The following is a 14,203-nucleotide window of genomic DNA, read 5'->3' on the forward strand; positions in this document are numbered from 1 at the left end:
TAGGAAGACTTGGGCTTATTGTATTAAAAATGATCTTAATTTACTAGAACTAAATGAAAATATGACACTAAATAGGACACAATGGAGAAAAAGGATTCATGTAGCCGACCCCACGTAGTGGGATTAAGGCTTTGTTGTTGTTGTTGTTGTATAGATTCTCCTTATTATCTCTGAACTTCTCCATCAAACTTCTCAATAAATGTATAGCTTCAATAGTAAACCTGCCCGACATAAATCCAAATCGATTATGAGAAATCTTTGTAATACGTCTTAACCTTTGTTCAATTTCCCTCTCCCATAATTTTAAAGTATGGCACATCAACTTAATTCCTCTATAATTTGTGCACTCTTGTGCATCCCTTTTATTCTTAAAAATGGGGACCAAAATACTCTTCCTCCACTCAGGCATCTTTTTTGTTTTTTAAAGTAATATTAAAGAGTTTAGTAAGCTAAGAAACTCCGAAATCTGCTAAACATTTCCATACTTCAATTGGGATATCATCAGGTCCTACAGACTTTTCACCCTTAGTTTTCTTTAAAACTTCTTCAACTTCTTTCGTACTAATGCGACGGTAAAAAATGAAACGTTTTATTATTAATCATCAAAATAACTCACCCACCTCTGTTAAATATCTTTTTCTAAGAAAATCACTTTTTGATTTTCATCTTTAATTCACTTTACTTGAGTTAAATTCACTTTACTTGTTAATACACTTTACTTAAATTAAATCTTTACTTTCTCTTTGTTTGGCTTGTATATTTATATATGTTTCACTATCTTTAGTATCTAATATATTATAAAGATCATTAAAAGCAGAGATTTTAGCATCACATATTTAGCATCACATATTGTTTTTTTAGACTCCTCGCGAGTCATTTGATATATTTCTCGGTTCTCTAAGTTTTTATATTTAAAATAATTTTTATAATATAAATTTTTATATTTCTTGCACATTATTGCTTCACCACCAACTATTTTTATTTACATAAATTTTTTTCTTTTGATTCTCCAAGTACATCTTTTGCTACTTATTTAATAGTGTTTGTTACTTTATCCCACATATCATATACTTCTCATAAACATCCCAAATTTTGAATTTTACTCATAAAAATAATTTTATTTGTATATGAGTCCTAGTATTCTTTGTTTTACAACTCTTCATTTTAAAATCTATAACTAATAAACGATGTTGGGTACTTAAATCCTCACTTAGAATGACCTTACAATATTTACAATCACGACGATCTCTTCTTCTAAAAAGAAAATAATTAATTTGTGTTTTATTAGATCCATTCTTATAAGTAATAAGATATTCATCTCTTTTCTTGAATAAAATATTAGTAATAACAAAACCATACGCTAAAGAAAAATCTAAAATAGCTCTCTTTTCTTCATTAGTCACTCCAAAACCGTAGCCACCATGATTATTTCTAAAATCTTCTACCACTCTACCGACATGTCTGTTTAAATCTCCAATTAAAAGTCTTTCTTCAAGAGGCATCATTTGTGTTAATTCTTCTAAATAATTCCATATTTTTTTCTTTGGAACCTATATCTAAACCTACTTGAGGAGCATAAGCACTTATTATATTAAAAATCTCAGTATCAACAATTTTAAGGGTTATAATTCTATCTCCTACTCTACTAATTTTTACAATATCATCTTTCAAACTTTTATCTAAATTACACCTACACTGTTTCTAGTGCGACTCTGACCAGAATACCGAAGTTTAAAACCTAAGTTATCAATCTCCTTAGCATTTTCTCCAACCCATTTAATTTCTTGAATACATAAGATATTAATCTTTCTATGGTTCATAATATCAACTAATTCCATTAATTTACCATTGAGAGTATCTATATTCCAAGATTCTATCATAATATTAATTTCATTAGTTTTATGGACTAACTTCTTTACCTGTATCATTTCGTAATGTGATAACCCTTGCTTATTTGACACTACACCCAAGCGTCGGTGTAGCGACCCTTGCACACTTTTCACTGTATTCAGACTATACAACGCGTCGCTTCCAGGGATGCCCTAACACTCACACAGAGATTAAAATGATTCATATCTTGATTTCGATCCAAATAAAAAAAAAAATGCCTCCTGTCTTACAGATGAAAACTTTGTGATAATTTGAAAATGTATTCTTGCATCATAAGAAAATTTTCAATGCTATACTGATGCTAGAATAGAGCATATATTCTTCTTTCCTTGGAGGAAAATGTTATAACAGCTTTAACTGGAGCAATATGTTTAATGCCTCTTTGAACATTGTTCATTAATTGGTGATATTGATCGCTGACTATTTCTGTCAATGAATTTGAAGGCTCCTCCCTATATGCCATCTCACTATTAGAAAGAACTTCCAAGTTATGTTCAAATTTTCTGCCAATTATAGATTTGATGATCCCTCTGTTAAAACCTTGCTTTGTTAGCTCGAATTAAATAATCCTCCCTTCAACAAGGATTAAAGATACATATCCACTTTATTGCTCTGGATGTCTTGAGGAGTGAGGAATGACTATAGTCCTATCCTGCTAGTGTTAATTTGGTAAACCCTCAACCGGGAATGAAGACTGTTGATGATGGGATTCCTTGGCAGACTTTTCAAGGTGTCGACCACTAGAAGACTCATCAATGAGCCTTCTTTAAATTTTATTTTTGAGCGATTCTATTAATGGCAGGTCTCCGAGAGCACAAATCAGATGTAATCTCATTTCATTCTCTGATTGTTTTGCTTCAATTCATTTTGAGCTATCATCATAGAAAAAAAGATAGCAGCGTCCTGATTGGAGCCCTATTGGTCTCAATTACCATAAATTTTCGTTCTTTTTATTAAGCTATTTCTTCATAATTTTCAGGACCCCGTGCACTGTAAAAAACAAAAAATTAGGATGATTCCTTTCAGCACTTCATGTGATTAAGCTCAAGAAAAGTTATTCAATAACTTCAGTAGAGCTATTCTTGTTAACAAATTAAATTTTAATCATTGCACAATACATTATAGGATGAACAACTAGATGATTCAAATCTGGTAATGGAGGTATAGGAGCTCGATCTAAACCTAATTGTATGTGATGGATGTTGTTTCGACATTGAATTGCTATATGTGTTTCAAGTAGATTAAAGTGGTGAAAGTCCCCATATCATTTTAGTTCTAGACTCTATAGAAGTGCCAAAATTAGGGCTCTAATAGTTTTTCATGGAGACTATTTCAACCTCAATTTAAAGACTAGGTATTAATTTGGCATTGTTATATATTATGGGATTAAAAGGACCCGATAGATAAATTTAGGGGACTATTTTGGTACTTTACTTATTTCAAAGAAGTTGGAGATATGAGATTTAAACATGTGTATCTCAATGGTCAACGGTGTTCAAGACATCTCTAGAAGAGAAGCCTCATCAAATATGTCATTATGGTAAAAAAAGGCATTGCATATTGGAATATAGTGCTGCGTGAATCCTTTTAGAAAAAAACAATCTTATCAAGCTTGGCATCAGGAAAAAGATCAGAATTTTTAAATTGATGATCTGAGACCACAATAAATATGTGCATCATAGGCGTAATAGAAGGCTAATCAATGATATCATTAGGGAAGGCTACATGTAACTAAAATGTTTTGAGTGTACAAGTACGTGTTTCTCAATGAAAGCAGGTGTAGCAAACGGCTCATTAATATAGAATTTAAAGTTTGATGGGGATCCAGGGTCAGTGGGATAGGTATCTAAGATAAATGGGCTAGGAGTGAAGCCAAACAGATCTATATGATGGCTTTCATCCTCAAAATCATGTGTTGGGGTTTAATTTTATTATTAGTATGGCAAAATTGTTTTAATAATTTAAATATTATGGTTAAAAATTCTTCTATATGATTTAACTTATCATTAATTTCATGATTTTTATCATTCATGATGAACTTTAATTGAATTAATCTCTTTTCGTCAAAAGTAGAAGAATAACTTTTAATAGGAAAGCGAACTGATCTATGATTATGTAGTCTAGGATATATTAGTCAGTATTTATACTTCAAATTTTTTTTACCTCTGCTATTTTAGAGTGTTGTTCCCAACTTTGAATTTAGGTTCTGTTTGGCACAGCTACAGCTGCGCTGCCCCAGGAAGCTGCTGCAAAAAAATTGGTTGTCTGTTTGGTGCAGCTGTGTGAAAACAGCTTTAGAGCAGCTGTTTCTGGCAAAATGACCATGCTGCCCCTGCTTGGTAAAATTGTTTAAAACAGAACTGTGAGAGTGATATATTTTATACTTCTGAAGCTAAATTTCATGAAGCCTCATAGAGAAGATTAGATTTCTTCCACAAGAATTTTCAGACATGCTTGTCATTAATGAACTTAATCATTGGCTTCAGATCAAGGAAATTGAAACCAAAGAATTTTAAAACATGAAAACCAAAAAAGAACCTGCAAAAGCAAAACAGAATTCCCCTTTTTTAGTCAAATAAAAAAGGAAGAACAGAAAGCAAAACAATCAGGAAACAAAAGAGCATAAATGCAATATAATAATGTTCCTATTCAATCAGAAGCAAACATTATTTTGTGCATCATTTTGAGAAAATAATGGTTGTATGCATACTAAAATTATTTTGTATGTATGCTTTCATAACAAATTAAAATTAACTAAACATCCAATTGGAGTTCCAGTCCAACTTCAATCATCTCACTTGCACTTACACTTGCACTGGTTAGAAAACTGATAATGATATGAACTAAACATAAAAATGGGGCATTTCAAATGAAAAACAAACCAAATTTAGCTAACAAACAAATAAACCCATAATTGAAGCATTGATGCACGCTAGTCAACAACAGGGATTTTTTAACAAAGAAAATAAAAATACAGAAAAGCAGGTAAAATTTGTATAGAACTACAAAATGAAAATAACAAGAAAATTACATAAGACAAAAACACTTCAATTTAACAAAAAAAGTTTTTACAGAAAAGCAAGTAAAATTTGTATAGATCATTTTTATACCATATGCACTAAACTAACAACAAAACATCATAGTCTATAGACTAGAATAAATTTAAAAAAAAAATCTTTCTCATAATTGAGAGACATGATTAATGATATAGACTTTTTCCTATAAGAAATCTCAAATTACCTCATAATGTTCTCATTCAAAAAAATAGTAATAATAAATCTTTGGGTAGTATCTTTTCTAGCATCTAATCTGCCTTAGAAAAATTTAACCCGGAATCACTTGACTATGAACAATTTTGGCAATTTACTTGTTTAATATGTTGCCAACTTAATGATACAAGTAATATGTAACTGACTTTAATTTAACTTTGGCATTGGCATAAATTTACTCAGAATTTAATAAACTTTGAATTATGTAAAAAAAGATACTTTTAACATATATATGTATATAATGTACAGAAAACACCAAGGAATTGAAGTAGAGACCTCAAGTTTTATACCATGCGAAAATTAAGAAACAAACCAAAAGCCTAAGCCTACTGGTTAAGGTTCCAGTTAAACTTTAAAATTCAAACCGAAAAAGGGATAATTCAGCCAACAAAAGCAGGAACAATCATGCTTAATAACAGTATAACTTGGATTTAGGGGCATCATTTTGAAGAAGTCTTCGTCCAACAATCAACATTTGACAAACTGAAAATATCAAACATGTCAGATTACCTCAATGCACAATTCATATGAAATTGTCACATAATGATTAATTACTATACAAATAACTTAACATAATAAATCAGAGCGAAGAGTACCTAATTGATAATTTTTGGCCCTTCCGCAGAGATTGCGGACAGTAAAATGTACTCTTTAGGTATAACAAGATAATGCCTACCAATATCACCAATTGAACAGAAAACATTAGAGAAAATAATCATCAAAGTAAAAAATGTAATTAGATTAATAGCAGTACGAAGAATATGAATCGAATGAATGAACTAAACAAAAACAATTCATAAAGGCTTTTGCATCTAATTTAACTTAAAAATAGTTTAAGAAGAAGAAAACTAAGGAACGAGGGGGTTGCTCACCTGTAGGCTGATGGATTGATGTCCGGGAAGGTAATTATTTGATCGCCCTGAATCACAGCCACAGAAGGTTGATGAATCTTATTAGAAGGGAAGAAGAAGAAAGACGAACAACAAATAAAAGGTGAGTAATTTGAGTTCAGATAGCGTAGAGAAGGGGAGATGAAATCGAAGGGTGAGCGATTTGACAGAAGCAGCATGGCTTCGCGGTTCTCGCCATGGCTGCTATGGTTTCAGAGTGGAGTCCAATCCCCGATCGCCTCACCTCGTCTGCTATGGTTTGCTGCCGCTTCCCTGTCTGCAAACAAAGAGCAAAGCGAACGAAAGGCGGAATAGGAGGGCACTTGGGTAAAATGCCAAAGGAGCAAAGCCAGGGCCGCTGAAGCAAAGCGGGGCCGCAGAGTCGATCCCGTGGCCCGCGTTTCGCTCAGATTTGCGGCCGACGAATTTGAAACGCCGAGCCAAGCCAGTCTTTTCTGCAGCCTCCCGCCGCACCGCGTAGAGAAAGCGGCGCCAAACGGAGCCTTATTTCCCCATAAATCATTTCAACGTATATTGTTATTTCTATGAATTTTCTATTTATTAAATTAGTTTTTGGTTGTCTTCTTTAATATGAAAATTTAAGAAAAATCGTTCAATTATTTGATATAGTCTAAAAAAAATTTAATTTTGTGCGTGACATCAAATCTTGAAGTCTAAAATTTGTGTTCAGGGTTTTTTTTTAGTTTTTTATGTAGTGGAGTGCTTTAAATATATGAAAATGTTGAGATGAATGGATAGAAGATAAAATTACTTGATTCGTATAATGCATAGTTAAAGAACTTTTAAGTGACAAGAGGTGTGTGTGTGTACATTGCTTAGAAATATCATGCCTTTTTTTTTGTGTTCAATACTTGGAGAACTGGCAAATTAAGTGCGTGTTATGGATTATCCTTACATTGCTTAGAAATCTCATGCCTTTTTGTGTTCATTACTTGGAGAACTGACAAATTAATGTTACAACTACTAATATGCCACACTAATATTCTAAATTCATCTAGCACACATTGCTTATAAAGGAATTTAGTTACAAAGAAAAAATGATGTTATGAATTGAAGTTTCCTTTTTGATGAAGTAAAAACCTCATCTTGAAACCAAATACTTTTGGTTAATGGAAATCTTGATGGAGAGGTTCTAAGTAGGTTAGTGGTGGTGGCATCTCTTTGGATTGTTAAGTTTCTCTCTTTAGAACAATGTCTATGGGATTTCAAATTTTTTAGCTCTGAAAGGGAGAGATAATAGTTTATATTGAAGGTTTATGATAATAAATGATTTGATTTTCTTTGATGGAAAATAGTGTGGATCTTAAATTTTTTTGGATTTTTAGCCAATGATTTGTGTTCATTTTATTTTAATTGTACAAGTGTTCACGGTACGTGGATAAAAGTGGTTGTTCTTTGGTATAAGAGGAATATGACTAGCTTTTTTGAATAGGCTAAGAGGGTGGCTCGCGTGCACCTTATTTATTTATATTTTTGTTTTATTTAATTTATTTTTTAGCGCACAAAAACAAATTGTGCATACCAGTTTGTAGAATAGAACAAAGCTTTTTTTGCAATGCATTAGTGGGGGTATAAATAATACTTTCTTCTCTCTGTTTGAAAATTATTATAAACCACTCTGATCATGAGAAAATTGCCAAATCTTTGAATTCAATTGAGTCCCAATTTGGGGTAATTGTAGAGCTTCCAAAAAAGATTTTACATTTGACAAACTCTCTCCGAAGACATATTATCATGTCAAAATTAGAATTATTTGTAAACTACATGAAATAAAATGAAAAAATATGAACTATTATTTTATCAATTTTGTTGATCTTTCCAATTGGTCTAGTGTTGGGTCCCTTAATTGTCATTCATCAAACTTCTTAGAAAATATTAGGCTAGTGTATTTAAATGTGAGGCGTCGAATCCCATCTCAATCTGTGTTTTTTCAGAAAAAAGATTATTTTTTTTTTCTACATTATTATCGAACATAACCGGTGTGGATGAAGTTTTATCAAAATTCAAAAAATTGAACCGAGAATCTCAAATATTCATTGAATTCCGGAAGAAAGTGCCATATATCCGATTTCTAGTTGAGGCCATTAATAGACAAATCTTAAATCTTATTTTTGGTGGTTCCTACAACATTGATCCATGCCATACCTACCAGTATTTTCTAACATGAATTCTTAAACATCATTAGCATATAATACATTGTGTTGTATGATTATCTCGTTATTAATTTTTAATACAAGGTTTACATGCATACCACTCAATTTTTATGTATTTGGATATCTTAACACCTAAACTTCAATTTTTACATATATACATCCTTGCCTATGCATTAAAAGTTGTCTTTCACTTTTTAAAAGCTAAAATAGTTGTATTTTTGATGTATAATATGAAAGATTTGGGTGTTGTAAATTTAAAAAAAAAAGCTTAGGTGTTGGATACGTAAATACATAGGAATTGAGTGGTATATATGTAAATGCTCCCTTATAATACATGTTGATGAATGATATATATATATATATATTCTTATGAAGCAAATTTATGAAACTCAATTGTGTGTTTTGGTGCAGGTTCAGAAGCTAGCGGTGCAGGCCAAAGAGAATATCATCATTTTTATTTCATCCTCATCTACCGCTTGCTATTTCCATTCAGCAGACGTACATGCAGCCAACTGTTGTGAATTTACATTTCAGGAGATGATGTATAAACCTTCTGGTACTGCTTTATTTCAGCATTTGGTGATTTCATTATTTAATTTTTATTTTCCACATTACTTTATTCCAATATGAACTGAAAAATCCATATTTGTTTTTTATTTTATTTTTTTTTAATTTTTAATTTTGTTTTTTATCACATTAATGTATAATTCCAATCAATACATTTGGATGTGTCATATGGATATGTGAATGGTCGATTTTCTCCCTTTTTTTTTGTGTCTGAAATAATTTTTTTGGGAAATTTACATACATACCACACAATTCTTATGCATTTGCATATCCAACACCCGAAGTTTGATCTTTACCCTTATAATATCTCGGTGTCGTATGCCGATGCATGAAAAGTGTATTTCAATTTTTTAAAAGACAATGATAGTGTCATTTTTCGGGTTATGTTAAAATCTTCAGTTGTATGCATGTAAATGTGAATTTTTCGGTGTTACATATGTAAATGCTTAAAGAATTGTCTGGTGTGTATGTAAATGCCTCTTGTTTATTTTTAATTTTAGAGCTTTAGCAGCAGGTGGTCTTAGCTCGATCACTGAGCGAGCGGACCTCCCTTTCAGTCCGTGTGCTATTCGAATCCTCCTGAAAGGACTGGGATTCGAACCCCCGACATAAATCATAATTAAATGAAAGTTCATGGGAATATCCTTAATTATTAATTTAGGCGCATAATCGTACCATGTTAGGTCTCATATTAATGGCCTGATATTGTAATCAATGAGGAACCTAATGGAAGTTGGACCTTTCAATCATTAGGCTAAAATGGATTCCGTTGAAAGAGACTAATTCCTACGAGGGTGTTGAAAATTATAGGGCACGATTGTGCTTCCCCAATTTACTTTGATTTAAATAATAACATTTTATAACCAAATCCAGTAAAGTCGTGATTATTTTCATTGGATTTAAATCCTTTGAATCGATCGATTTAATTTGATCTCGTGGATTTTGTTGTGAAAAAATGATAGCAATAAAACGAAAAATCAGATTGAGAAAAATGGTAAAATAGAAAATATATTGGAACATATAGATTTACGTGGTTCGGCGAATTGCCTACGTTTGCATAGTTTTGGAGGATTTTATTAGTTTGAGGATTATACTCGTCGATCACTTCGGCGATTGCAAGAAAAGATCTCTCTTTTTCACTCTCTCTCTCTCTCTTCTCCCTTCTTTCTCTACCTACAAGCCGCACGGAGGAAGAAACAAAAAAGGCAGCATCTTGCGATTTCTTTCTTCTCTTATGCAGAGCATTGAGCCAACATAAAACCAACGCTCGAGTGAAATTACAAGGGGAGCTGTAGCATGTCTATTTATTAATTTCATCGTGCAATTAGGCTCATTACGAAATTAATAAAATAACTAATGAGGTTCACTAGTTATTTTCTTTTCTCTTTTGCAACAGATCGTAGATGGTGGGATTCATGCAAGGAAAGCTATATAAAATATAGGGAAGGAATTAAGAGCAACTAATTTGCAATTAATTTCGAGTATCAAATCCAATTTGCTGTCAAACATGAGAAATTATCAATTTGAACAGTGGACCGGTTTTCATATTCACAACAAATCGCCCATTTGAAGACTGGTACACTGGCTGCATCACTATTTTCTTCAAACATGATTTCCTCAACCTTTGCAACTCAAAGCCCCTGTCTTCAAGCTAGAAGATCAACTGAAGTTACACACAACTTCAGTTTCTCAAGAGTAACACCCTTAGTCGACATATCAGCGTCAACATAGCCTCGTACCTCCAAGCTCTCTCCTTGGTTACTCATGTTTCTACTTACAACTCTCACTGCATGGACAATATCTTACCTCTATTGAAAGCTTTTTCAACAAGTCTAACAATGTACTTCTTACTATCATCAAGCTCATTCTTTACCCGGTACATCCACTTGTTGTGTAATGTCTTCTTCCCTAGTGAAAGTTTTGTCAGCTCCCAAGTCTGATTTCCTAGCAGGGAATCTATCTCCTTCTTCATGGTCAGCTCTCGCTTACTTGAAATTTCATCTTACAAAATTTATTTATAGCTCTGACTCATGTGACCAAGCCTGCAATGCCGCAAATCTATCGTGCTCTCTGCAATTGTAGTGGTAACAGTGTTGAGTAAACTTGTAGTCATATATATTATATCAATTTTCGAACCCCGAGCCAGTACTAATGCTCATTTGGTAACCTTCCAGGTGCTATCTGAGAACACTACCGAATAACCACCTCATTGAGCTATCCAACAAAAAATAAGATTTTTCTTCAATTTAGGAATGTGTTTGGCCTTTTGGAAAGTCTATTTGCTCTTGTTAAGGAGAGCAATATCAACGTCTCTCATCTCCACCACGATCAGAGCTTTTCTATCGGTCAAATATATCTTTCTAAAGTCATCTACAACATAGTTTCTCATTAACTCTCGGTGGGAAGATGTATGGAAGGAAGCTCCTGAATCAAGTATCCAGTCATCAACATAATTGTGAACTGTCAGCAGTAGCACATAATGTGCATCATGTACTTCATCATATACAACATTAGCGCTATCATTCTCCTTCTTCTTAGGATTCTAGCAGTTCTTTTTTATGTGGCCTGTTTTGCATAATTCCAGCATGTTGCATGCTGGTCAGGCTTTGATTTCAAGCTTCCTCTGTTTGAGTTCATGTCGCGTGATCTCCCTCTGGAATCAACATTCAATGCCGAACTCGAACCTGAGGTCTTGCTATAATATGTCCTGCCCACCACTTCAGTAAAAATCAAATCACATTTATCATCATATTTCAATTTAGATTTATTTGCAGATTGTTAAATGACATCCTCACGGCTTCTCAACTATTTGACAATGCAACCAACAATATAAGCGCACGTATCTCATCGTTAAAATCAATTTTCACAGACGACAATTGATTTTTGATAATATTGAAATCATTTAGATGCTGACGACAGACACATTCAAATGCATCTTCAACTTAAATAACTTTTTAATCAAATGCACATTGTTATTCGTCGAAAGCTTTTCCTACATACCTGATAAAGCCACCAAAAGATCTGCAGTAGTCATCTTCTTGATGACATTATGAGCAACTGATATTGACAAGATTAATCGTATAACCACGAGAACCTATCGATTCAACAAATTCCATACCGACTCGTCCATCTACTCTGGTTGCTTTCTCAGTAAAGGAAGATGAAGTTTCATTCAATAGAGGTAATCCTCTATTTGCATCATCCAGCAACCAAAATGTCATTAAACTTCTCGATCCCTGATGTCATCACCTCATCTCCGAGCATCGTTCTTCCTTAGATATGAACTAAGGCTTCGATACCAATTGTTGTGAAAAACGATTGCAATAATTTGAAAAACGAAACGAGAAAAATCGCAAAACAGAAAATACAGTGGAATACACAAATTTATGTGGTTCAACAAATTTCTTATGTCCATAGAGTTGCAGAAGTTTTTATTCGCTTGAGGATTACACCCGTCGACCCGTTGATCACCTCGACAGTTAAATGAAAAGATCTCTCTCTTCCTCTCTCTCTCTCTCTCTCTCTTCCCTCTCTTATACTTGCAAGCCGCACGGAGGAAAAAAAAAAAAAAAGACAGCATCTTGTGATTTCTCTTCCCTTAGGCAGAGCATCGAACTAACACAAGAAGCTATAACATGTGATTCATTTCCCTGTAAAACCAACGCCGGAGAGAGATTACAATGAGAGTTGTAGCATGCCTATTTATTAATTTCATCATGTTATTACACCCATTTAGGAAATAATCAAATAATTAATGAATTTCATTAACTATTTCATTTTCTCTTCTATGACAAATCATAGAAAGCGGGATTCATGCAAGAAAAGCTGTAGAAAATTTAGAGAATAAATTCAGAGCAATTAATTTACAATTAATTTTGAGTAACAAATCCAAAAAGAGAGTCCACTAAAATAAACATAATGTTGTGTTATTGGAGTTCAGATGCAGAGCTGCGTCGGACTCTGTATATCAAATTATTTCTTTGAGTGGAAGGGTGTTTGGGCAAAACCAATGAGAGATAATTTTAATAATTTGTGCTTTTAAGTTTTTTATTGAAGTTAGTTTTCTTAATTTAATTAATTAATAATTAATATATTATCATCTTAAATATAATTAGATTAATATTAATTTAATTATTTAATAATTAATTTATTAATAAAAATACATTTATAAATTTATAATTGCTAATAAAAATCAAATTAATCTTTGATTAATATAATTAATAACAAAATAATAATAAATTAATTAATTATAAATTATTTCTTAATAAAACATTAATGTGCTAAAATTTTATTAATAATTGATTAATTAAGTAAATGTTTAATTATTAATTAGCAGAATTAAAAAAAATTATTTAATTTAATTAAATGTAATAATTAATTTTAATAATAAAAATATAATCACAATTTAATTATATTTTCTATTATAAAAACATTAATTTTTTAAATTCTAACAGAATTTGTCGAACGATTTGATAGGATTTAACAGAATATATTAAATTTGTTGCCAAATAATTTTTAGGATTTAAGTCTTACCTAATTTTATAATTTTGGATTTACACGATTAACTAAATCATATCAACATTTATTGTGTATTGTATTTCAATTCTTGCATATTGAAAATTTAATTGTTTGTCCGGAAAGAGTAAAATTATTTTTCATTTGAAATTCAGGGTCGGTTTGGGGCAGCTGTAGCTTTTCAGCTTTTCAGCTACAACTGGGATTCACTACGATGCTGCTGCGAGGAAGCTGCTGCAGGGAAGTTGGCTGCTTGTTTGTTACAGCTGTGTGAAAACAACTATTGTGCAGTTGTTTCTGAAAAAATGATCATTCTGCCATTGTTTTGTACAACTTTTTAAAACAGAACTCTGACAGTCGTATATTTGATACTTCAGAAACATAAATTCATTTTAAATACAACAAAAGTTCAGATACATAACTCACTTAACAGTGAGTATCGAACATGATAAAGAAAGAGAAAAAAAACTAAAAAAATTACAAGAGGAGGAACTGATGAAAAATATACTACTCCCTCATGCCAAATTATGGGAAAAAAATAAAACAAGTATTATTACATTTTATTATTATTTTAAGCACATGTTATAGAGCACTTTATGATCCTATATATAGCTAAAGTTTCAAGGAGGGGCAACACAATTATATCATAGGTTGCAAATATGACATTGTTAAGTGAAATTGAAAATATACACATCAACCATGTAAATACAACAACTACAAGGCTTCAATTATAAATCTCTAATACATTATTCTTACCACATAGATAGCACATAGATAGCACATAGTTTTAATTCAAGCACTTTTTTTATTAATACATATCCTAAAATTATCCATCTAATACTTAAAAATTATATATATATATATATATATATATATATATATATATATATATATATAA

At 31.8% G+C, this 14,203-nt stretch overlaps 1 protein-coding gene across 1 annotated transcript in view; it reads left to right on the forward strand.

The window, feature by feature from the left end:
- The window catches only part of LOC110023920 (light-mediated development protein DET1), a 107,349-nt gene extending 98,605 nt beyond the window's left edge, over positions 1-8,744 (forward strand). The window contains exon 11 of the mRNA XM_020723577.1: positions 8,635-8,744. Within this exon, the coding sequence (XP_020579236.1) occupies positions 8,635-8,744 (110 nt within the window). The remainder of the gene's footprint in view (positions 1-8,634) is intronic.
- Positions 8,745-14,203: the final 5,459 nt, after the last annotated feature.

The sequence above is a fragment of the Phalaenopsis equestris genome, unplaced genomic scaffold (assembly GCF_001263595.1).
Source record: "Phalaenopsis equestris unplaced genomic scaffold, ASM126359v1 Scaffold000236, whole genome shotgun sequence".
Taxonomy (NCBI): domain Eukaryota; kingdom Viridiplantae; phylum Streptophyta; class Magnoliopsida; order Asparagales; family Orchidaceae; genus Phalaenopsis; species Phalaenopsis equestris.